General features: G+C 40.4%; 1 protein-coding gene across 5 annotated transcripts in view; it reads right to left on the bottom strand.

The window, feature by feature from the left end:
• The window catches only part of GRIN2B (glutamate receptor, ionotropic, N-methyl D-aspartate 2B), a 441978-nt gene that overhangs the window by 119512 nt on the left and 311864 nt on the right, over positions 1-10602 (bottom strand). For all 5 annotated transcript variants that reach the window (XM_014540193.1, XM_014540192.1, XM_014540194.1 and 2 more), the window contains one exon: positions 4585-4699. In XM_014540193.1, the coding sequence (XP_014395679.1) occupies positions 4585-4699 (115 nt within the window). The remainder of the gene's footprint in view (positions 1-4584; positions 4700-10602) is intronic.

The following is a 10602-nucleotide window of genomic DNA, read 5'->3' as shown; positions in this document are numbered from 1 at the left end:
TGTCAGAGAGGAATGGAGAGGAAGAGGGAGAGAGAGAGAGACAGAAACATCAATGATGAGAGAGAATCATCAATTGGCTGCCTCTTGCACACCCCCTACTAGGGATTGAGCTCACAACCTGGAATGTGCTCTGACTGGAAATCAAACCGTGACCTCCTGGTTCATGTGTCAATGCTCAATCACTGAGGCACACCAGTTGGGCCATTTGACTTTTTTTTTAATACCATTTGACTTTATACCATGAGCAAATATTACCTTAAAAATTACACTAGGAGGGTAGGAACTACCAAATGATATTTGCTGGATACTGGCTGTATTTCAGTCACCACTAACTGTTGATTCACTATAAAGTCTCCTTTAATCTTTATAACAGCCTTACATAAAGCCCTATTTTACAAGATGCAAAGAGACTCAGGTAATATCAGTGGCTTGGTTTATACAGCTGATAAATGGCCACATGCACTGGGCTCTTTCTGATTTCCAAAGCCATGCTCAGTCCCATAGACTATGTTGCCAGGACTTCGTGTCTCTTGAAAATAAACCACATTTATAATATCTTACCTTTGAGACTACTTTTAAAAATCCTGAAGGAACCCTATGAAATCCCATCACATGGTTCACCAACAACTCAATGAGCCTTCCTGGACCTGCTTGCTAACCCTGGTCAGGCCTGTGTCTACTGGACAGTGAGCTCACTGAAGATTGTCCACCAGTCCTCTGTTGGCACTCAGAGCACTCACTCTGAAGGCGGACATTGTACCTGCTCTCAGGCTCCCTTCAGTAAACCACTCTATCTAAACGGGAGACTTTCGGGTAGAAGTGAAGTGGCTGGCCAATATTCTAAATCTCCTATGCCTATGGATTCTTCATCTATTTAACAATTATCTCTCAAGTGTCCACTCTTCTTAGTGTAAGAACTAGAGGAAGCAAAAACAAGGTCCTTGTTCCCATCGAGTGTTCATCCTGGTGTGAAGAGACAGGCAATAAACAAACAGCAATCAAATGAGCAAACATCAGATAATAAGTATATTGAAGAAAATTAAAATAAACTGTTGTGATAGAGTGACTGAGTGGCTACTTTGTCTCAAGCCAACAGGGAAGGCCTTCTGAGGAGGTGATGTTTACTTAAATGGCAAGAATGACACATTTGTCCTGGGAGCTACTGTCCTTAAAAACAGACTCCAGTTTCTTTTGTATGCTCCAGCTCTCACCTGATTTTCATTCCAAGTGCCTGTTTACAATGTGGATTTTTAATCCCAGAAGTTAGAGCTGGAAAGAACCCTACAAATCTTCCTAATCTCATGCCTCGATTTTAGATACCAGGAAAGAAAGATCTAGAAAAGTGAAAAGAGTGGGTCACACAGCCAGTTAGGAACATGACTGAGAGTCCAGTCTCCTAGCCAATGTTTCTTCCACAAACCTAGATTCCTTTCCTGCGTATCTTCTCTCCCCCACTTTCTTTGAATTTATTGGAGTGACACTGGTAAACATAACATCTGAACACTGTATTGTGCGTTCACCCCGTATCCATTTCCTCACTGTAAGATCCTACCCTGGTGCCTGCCTCTCTAGAGTCCACAGATACTAAATCTCCCCTGGACCACAAGGAGGGACCTGCAGGAGTGGTATCAGGAATCCTGAGAATGCAGAATGATGCTGGGGCTTGGGTTACTGTGGAAGAAACAGTACAACTTCCCACAGTGTGATGTGTGATTTCACCACATCTCAGACATGCCCTGGAGCTGTGCCTGGCTCCTGCCACCCCTTCCTGCCCACAAAAGAGCCCTAACGAGAACTTCCTAGTTTAGAAATTGCGTGGCTCTGTGAACTCAGTGAACACTAAAGATCACTCCCCAGCAGTGTTCCCTGATTTAACCAAGTCGATATGAAAATGTTCTATTCTGTGATTTCAACCCCTCTCCGAATGCTTTACAAAATGATTAACCACATAATTTCTTTAAATAATGTTCCATTAGTACATTTAAAGTATGATCTATGAAAACTCAGCCTACACACAGATCTTATTTCCCACCACCAGAAACAACAACAACAAAAACCTAGCTACAGTATCAAGGGCAATAGCATAAACTTGGATTCTTAATAATGGATTTTAGACTCTTGTATTATGTAATGGTTCTCATTCATTAGACAAATATTTATTGAACTGCTCAATGTAACACACTCTTCCAGGCTGCTGTGAGGACACAATAAAAGACACATCCTCTGGCCGCCGGAAGCATGCACGCACGCACACAGCCCTAACACAGGCAGATGTGATGAGTGCTACAACAGAGGTATGGGCAAATGCTACAAGGGATGAGGGAGTAAGATTAAATTTCGGTCAAAGATCAGGGAAGGATACAGCAACATTTTAAGTGGGTTTCAAAGGTTGGTTATTATTTGTATAATTGTACAACTCATCCCAGGAAAAGGAAACCTCATGACATGTTGTATACTCTCAGGACAGAGAGGAGTCCAGTATAGCTTGATGGTGAGACGGGAAACAAAGAAGAGAAAGACAGGGGTTGAAAGGTAGACCAGAGCCTTGAATGAAAGAGTAAAGTTTAGACCCAATCCATAAACCACAGAAACTTTGAGTGGGTTTTGGGCAAATAAAAAACATAATCAGAATTATGCCTTAGGAAGCCTATTCTGCATCCATGTTTAAGGGCTGATCTGACTGGACAAATGTGGGAATCAAGAGGCAAGAAGGCATACACATCACAAGCACATTGTTCCTGGATAATAGAAAAAGTAAGGAATACATTCAAGAGCTAGAATAAAGGTAGAAGTGATAAAAAAGGGAGAGGATCCAAATTCCAGGGTAGAGAACCTAGTTTTGGAAATGGGTGGGAACCACAGGCCTCAGATTTCAGCCTAAGGAAGAGAAGTCAGCACGAGTGATAGTAAGTGGTATCTCTTTAAGAAAGTACAGTTTGAGATGCCCCATACTTGAGAGAGTAATCATGAGTTTACCTCACAAAAGCTACCCCAGCTGGACGTCTTCTGATCCATGCCTGAAGCCTCAGTTATTAATAACTCCTCTTCTGGAGATGTACAGAAGTGCCTATTACACACGAGGGTCCCAGCACACTTCTTAAATTATTTTGTCTCTACAGCAGCAGTGAAAATCAGCTTGATTGGGATGAAGAGCAGGAGCCCAGGGAACAACCATTTCTGAACAAATGATAACTCAGAGGAGGGAGGGCAACTTTAATCAAGAACACCAGGCATAATGTAAGCCTTATACTGTGCCCTGAAATGAGGAAAAACATGACAGATGGAGGTCTTTCAATTTGAAGAATAAGGTCCTAGGTTCCACTACCTGAGCCACACATGCCCAGTTTCATAGGTGAGCAGTCATATACTATCTGTCCAGGGCTCTCTGTAACAGGACCATGAATTTCAAGTTGAGCTCTGGCCTCTTTTCCTGGCTACTCTGTTGAAATATATAGCTTGGTTTCCATCCTAGTCAGAGTCACGCTGACATCTTAAAGCCTGTTCTCAGCCAATCAGTCCATAGAGTCTGTAGAAATTGCCTTAAATCAATGTTTCCCAAGGTGTTTCACAGAATATGAATTTCAGGAACAAAAGGGTGTTGTGTTAAAATAATTTTGGGAAATGCCAAGTTAAATAGTAGAAAATATGTGGGTTTTTTTTGCTAAAAGATACCTCTGAACTTTCAAATGCTAATATGTTCTGAGAATCTCTCAGGATGAGAAAGAGTAGGTAGCATCTCCCAACCTTATTTATCTGCAGAACCATTTTTCAGTAAAGCATCTCAAGGGACCAGGGTCCTGCAGAACACACTCTGAGAAATACCACTGATGGCATTACTCTCAGGACCCTTTGTATTTGACTAGGAATCAGGAACAATAATAAAAGCTAATACCTATGGAGTGCCGCCTATGTGCCAGGCACCTTTTCAAGTCATTTACATATAATAATATTTAATCCTCATAACAACCCTATTATAATGGTGGGTGCTATTATTATTCCCATTTTACAGATGATGAAGTGGAGGTACAAGTGGTGAAGATATCTGTACAAGGTCCCTAAGTAGATAAGATGGTTAGTAGAGGACATGGGAATTAAACCTAGGCCATAATTTCTAATGGTAGAATTTTAGACATTGTGACTAGCTGGCAGTGGGAGAGAGCCTGAGAAAAGACTTGCATGGCAGGCCTCCCAGCACTGTAAATCCACACCTGCCTGCTCATAAATTAGGCCTCCCTAGTGTACCATGTAGGACATGACTTCTAAATTGTACCAGACACAGTTTCTTCACCAAATTGTGTTACATGGTACATGTATAATCTTCCATTAAAACAAAGTCATGATTCATACAGCACTATAAATAATAAAAAGGGCAATACATAAAGAAAATAATCATTTGATTAACCAACAGAGCAAGAAAATGAAGATACAAGTTTAAGAAATAGCTTCTTCTGTGTTCTCAAAGTATTGATTTCTTGCTCCCTGCCTCAGAGAGCAAAACCAAGAAACTGCTTTCATTTAATGTTTTGCAAACTTTCCACCCCTTCCTCTCTAGTGTGCTTGAGAATTGCCAAAGACATGTCCTACCCTCTCCCACTTCCTCTCCTTGTTCAGAAGGATTATCACCAGTTTCGGGTGCATCTGGTAGCCATCTTCACTGAAGGACAGATTTCTCCCCTCAAAAGTGACATTGATCAGATACCTGTGAAGATAAAATAAAAGAAAGGTTAAAAGTATGAAGAACGTATGTCAAGAACATGATAGCTAGAAAGAAAGAGACAAAGGTGGATGGCGATAAACATATAGATAGATAGATATAAATACCATGTGGAAATGTGGTACCCCTGGAACTTTTGATTACTCAATAGAGTCACCAACTTTTCACATCATAGGAATAATATGAGAAGTTAATAATCTGAAATAAGGGCACCATGTTTGAATTTAGTCTATAGCTATGACTTTGAGCAAATCACTTAGCCTTTTGAACATCACTCTTCTTTTTTACCTACAAAAATGGGGTAATAAAGAAATCTACTTTATTAGGTTTACACAGCTTAAATGAGATAACTCACCATGGGACCTGGTGCATAGTGAACCCTCATTATGTTAACAATTTTTTTAATCCATTACATTTTATTATTAAATACATCTTAGGTTCTTATCCTGTACTTTTACCAAAAGTCACTAAAATTTTGGCAAATATCTAAACAATTATTTTTAAAAGCAGTGGATTAAAGGTGGTAGAAACAAGAAAAGAAAATGGGAATGTGCCATGGCAACTTTCTGCTAAGAAAGGTGGCATATTGGAGCTTAGGCTCTCTCCCCCTACCAGAGATATTCATAGGCTTTTGAACTCCTGCTAAGATCCAGCCTAGCCCATACTTCTAAGAGATGTGAGATGAGTCTAGTAGTCCAGGATCTTGTTCCACAAGATGCACCTGAGAACCAGGGCTATTGTACTGTACACAGTGAACAGAAAATGCTGGGGGCAAAGGGGGAATGAGGGAGAGGCATTTCACAGAGAGTTCTAGGCACAGGCTCATATATTAGCAGAAAATCTGGAAATAACTAGAGTCAGACCAATGAAATTGTCTTTCTCTGCAACACCTGCACCTACACTCACCCCATCTACCCTGTTGGCCACTCTGATCTGTTGAAGAGTTCCCTCATTGGGAATTTCCATAGGCATGCTCATTACAACCAAATTAGTTCAACTGTGCTGACAGTAATTCATGTCCCTTTACCATAAGGGCCCAAGGAATCAATAATGATTAGCTCTGTGTGTCCACAAGACATGCTACTCTGGAGCCTCAGCCTGATGCTACTGTGATATGTGTCTCTGCTAAGAAGCAAAGGGGGTATCTTATTAATGGCATGAGGTCCTAAAGGGCTTTGGAGACATGGCCAACAATGACCTCCTAATATTACACTGAAGGGGAGAAGAAGAAAGCATCAGGAGGCAAGTTAAAGTTATATTAATTGAATTATTTTAAGCAAATGATGTTATAAATATCTAAAGGGTCCTTGGCAGAAAAAAGGTTCCACATCCCTGGCTTAGGCAATGATAAAGATGATGAGGCATCATAAGCCAAATTCTCATGGATTTCTTCTCACTTTTAGGGCTGCCTGGGATCTTTTAAGCCTCTCATTCTGTGGTCTTGTGTAGCTTCACAAATGTAACCAGGAGGAACCCTTAAGATAGATCCTAGAATCTCAGAATTCAAAGAAACATATAAACATACATAATCAACTAGCTCACCACTTCTTGCAGTTTATACTTCCTGTCTATAGCATCATAAACTTGGGCCTCACAGCTCTTTTTGAATACTCCCATTGATGGTGAGTTCATCACTACTCTCCACCCTCAAGGTAGCCATCTCACTGCTGCCTTGCAAGCCCTTGAGCCTGGTCTCCTCCTTAGATATTATACCATTTTGTTCTACTCCTTCTTTCACATGAGAGCTCTTGAAGTATTTGAAGACATTTATCATGCATCCCTAATAAAATAAATATTAATCTTTGAAGAAAGCTTACGCTCATTTAAGTTGCACACTTTTAACGAGATCAGTAAGAGAGGTTGGATTATTTGCCCAATGTTCCACAGATAATTGGAAGCAGAAATAACATTTGAAGCCACATTCCCAGTCCCATGCCCTCTCTCCCATACCATCCTGATTCTCATATGCCACATTGTGTTTAGTCTCCCCAGATCCTTCATGTAGTTATCATATGCTATGGCTTCAAGTTCCCTCCATTATCCCTTGGCTGCTCTCTCTGGGCACTTCCAATTGATAAAAGTGTAGCACCCCTAATTCAACCCAATGCTCCACGTGGCATGCATCCCCTCCATACCCTGCACTGCTCCTCATCTCTCACTCAGTGATGCTTGCTCAAGCCCATCACTAGTTAGAAGATAAGAGTCATGTCTCCTATAGTTTTCAATATCTTGAACCAAATCCCTATATCATTCATTTCAGGGAATATAATTACAAAGGTATAAAATAAAATATTTTAACAAACCAGAATTTGAGTACACAACATAATTTACTTGGGAAATATGTTGTTACTACAACACTGCATTGCTTAGAATAATTTCTAGAAATATTCAGAGGTTTATAAGATGTAACGAATTTACTTTCATCTCTTTTTTTAGAAGAAAGCAATAAAGGGGAAGACAAAGGAGGAAAGAAGAATAGGAAGGAAGAAGGGGAAAGAGAGAGGGGAGGGAGGAAAGGATAATTGGGGAGAGGGAGAAAGGGAAAGAGGGAAGAAAAGAGGGAGGGAGAGAAATAAATTACTTCTATCACTCTGATAATTCTGAATTTATCTAAAACAGCACTGAGAGTATTTAAAAGAAAGTGTCCACTTCAGAAGGCAATTATAAAAGTGAAATTCAAGAAAGAATTCAAGTAATAGGCAGCATGAATGGAATAAGTATATAGACTCTCATTATAATTTATTTGAAGGGGACAGCATTGAATTCAGTGTATAAGTTGAGAAATTCAAACTTTGAGAAAATAAACCACTAACAAGCAATATAATTGACCTATAGTTAAATTTCTTTAGTTATTTTTGCTCCAGATCCTCTGATTTTCCTTATAAATTTTTCTCTTTCTGAGATATTCATCTTCTTCCATCTCAACAGGTTCATTTTATTTTATCTAGGTATTTCTTGCATATTTTACACTTATCAAAAATATTTAAAAAATTGTATGGTAATATAGAAAATATTATTCTCCAAAGTATTCTTTAATCATTAATATCCGTTAGTACTACTTAGATTAATCATTCACATTGTGTTTTTTCTGAGTAACTCCCTCTGACATGCCAACATTTAGTTATTAGTGAGGAGCTTACAAATATTCACCCACCTTGCACAAGGATGACCATTGGTAATGAAAAGTGTGGTCATTTCTAGACATGTGACCTTGGCACCTGAACCTCAGCTTTTCTTCTTTAAATGGAAATACCATTTTTACTTCCAGTTTATCAGATACGGCTATTGTGATGATCACATGAAATAGTGAATAAGACGAGTATGTAAAATATGATATAAATATAAGCTTATACAATAAAAAGACATTCAGAAAAAGAATACAGTGGCATGATTTGACTACCTATCTTATTTTAGACCTCAGGAAAAGTGTGATGATTGCATTTAACAAGACTCAATTATCAATGGAACACAGTGGAAGAATGGAGATTGCATTCCACATATGGAAGATACACTAGGTCAAGTGGTGATATTAATCAATTTAACTTTCCATAAAACATGCAATCTCCCATCTTTGCATCTGACTGCACTTTGTCAATTTTGAATATGACTTAAAGCCTTAACAGTTCCAGGTGTAACCCTCGCTAAAGGGCTAAACTATAAGATTTAGAGATACCATTGCTATTTTGTTTTACTTTAAATGTGTTGTCCTCAGTATGCAATCAGAAAGCCTTGCTTCAAGTGGCAGCCAAATTCAGATGCTCTGCCTATAAGACTCTAATCCGCTGAAAGCCTTATCAAGGTTTGGTATTTAAAAACTAGTGCTTGATTTGTCTCTGGGATGTAGTTTGACCAACAAGAACCCTGATGGCCTGTCTCAAAAGTTCCAACATTACATAAATCTCAAATTGCTAGAACTAGAAGAAAACTCAGAAATTATCCATTGATAACTCTACTTTTAGAAAGGAGAAAAATAGGTCCTAAGTTGCTACCCAACTTTCCAAGGTGAACTTGACCTGCTTGTTCAGGACTTCTGATAGTCAGTTCATGGTTCTTTCTGCTGCATCACCAAGTGAAGTGAAATCAGGTTTGCAGAGCCCCAGATGTGCATTTTAGTATTCTCATGTCACATATGCCCTAGACTAGGTAGATCCCTAATATGGACTGCATAAAATAAAATCCGTCTCATTTCCCCCTTGACTCCTGCTTGTAAAGAACCTCAGAACCCTGAAGGGCTCAGAGCCAATATATTTGCTTTTTATTGCCAAAGTCATACTCCAGTAGGTTTAACAGGGTCAAGCTGAGGTGAAAAGCCCTTGTGTCTCTTTGACTTTGACCATGACACTCAGAGCTCATCCACTGCACCACATTGATACCTAAAGCAATGATTTAGCAGTATGCCCCATGTGGGAGGTGTCCCAAAGGGCTCAGCTAGAATTTTCACAGCAAACCAAAAGTCCTGGCACCAACAATGCTCATTTTGCCTTCCATAGGTACAAGGCTCTAGATTTTTTGTTGTTGTTAATGTCCATTAATGTGATAATAAGATAAGTAAGTCACTTATCTCATCCAATCCTTTCATTTTCAGATAAAGCAGATGATGTCCAGAAGTGTTTGGTGGCTTTGCTGGAGAAAGGATCCAGGGGTCCTCACCCCCCAGTGCAGCACTCTGTCCACTCACCACCATGCCTCAAAAATGGTGAAATGGTTCATAGCTCTGAGTTTCCATTCTCCAGTTATTATGAGAGAGCAATAAAGGAACACAGTTCCAGGCAGGAGACTTGAATTCTTGAGCCCTTGTTTATAATGTTCCTGCTCTGAAAAATCTACAACTATAATCATGTCTTTGGTGTGTCACCTTTTAAAGCCATCAGCTCCCTCACCTATAAAATACCATAGTACCTACCTGATTAGGGAAGTTCAGGGATGCTCCTTTGACATGCTCTCTGTCTCTACATTTCATCTGATTAATACTGTGGCTATCTATACTAATAAAAGGATAATTAGACCAGGTTGACCGGATGTCTGATTTCTTCTGGACAAAGCCATGGTGGTGGGGGCCGAGGCAGAGGCAGTTAAGGGTGATCAGGCCAGCAGGGGAGGGAAGTTGGGGCCTCGATCAGGCCGTCAGTGGGTTAGGGACGATCAGGCAGGCAGGGAAGGGCAGTTAGGGGTGGACAGGCAGGCAGGCAGGCAGGCAGAGGTGGTTAGGGGCAATCAGGCAGGCAGGCAGAGGCAGTTAAGGGTGATCAGGCAGGCAGAGAGTTTAGGGTGACCAGGCAGACAGGCAGAGGGGGTAGGGGCAATCAGGCAGGCAGGCAGTTGAGGAGGTAGGAGCCAGCGGCCCCAGATTGAAAGAGAAATGTCCAACTGCTGGTTTAAACCAGCAGTCGGACATCCCCTAAGGGGTCCCCAATTGGAGAGGGTGCAGGCTGGGCTGAGGGAACCCCCTCCCCCTTCACGAATTTCATGCACCAGGCCTCTAGTTACATTATTAAACTCCACCAATGGCAAAACTGCAGATTTTCAAAAACTCTTTCTCTGGTCTCTTTTTAAAAATTACTATTTTTGCCCTGGCTGGGTGGCTCAGTTGGTTGGAATGACATGCCATACACCAAAAGGCGGTGGCTTCAATTCCAGGTCCAGGCACAATTCCAGGTTTTGGGTTCCATCCCCAGTTGGAGTGCATTCAGGAGGTAACTGGTTGATGTTTCTCTCTCTCCCTTCCTCTGTCTCTAAAATTAATTTTTAAAATAACATATCCTTGGTTGAGTATTGAAAAAATAGAGATTGCCATTTTTGTGGACATGTCTTCTCTTGAAAGAGTAGAAAACAATTTCCTAAAGGATTAGAAATAGTGAACTTTAAATCATTTAAAAGCTCCCTAATTA

The sequence above is a fragment of the Myotis brandtii genome, unplaced genomic scaffold (assembly GCF_000412655.1).
Source record: "Myotis brandtii unplaced genomic scaffold, ASM41265v1 scaffold237, whole genome shotgun sequence".
NCBI classification, from domain to species: domain Eukaryota; kingdom Metazoa; phylum Chordata; class Mammalia; order Chiroptera; family Vespertilionidae; genus Myotis; species Myotis brandtii.
This window is presented reverse-complemented; position numbering and strand designations above follow the sequence as displayed.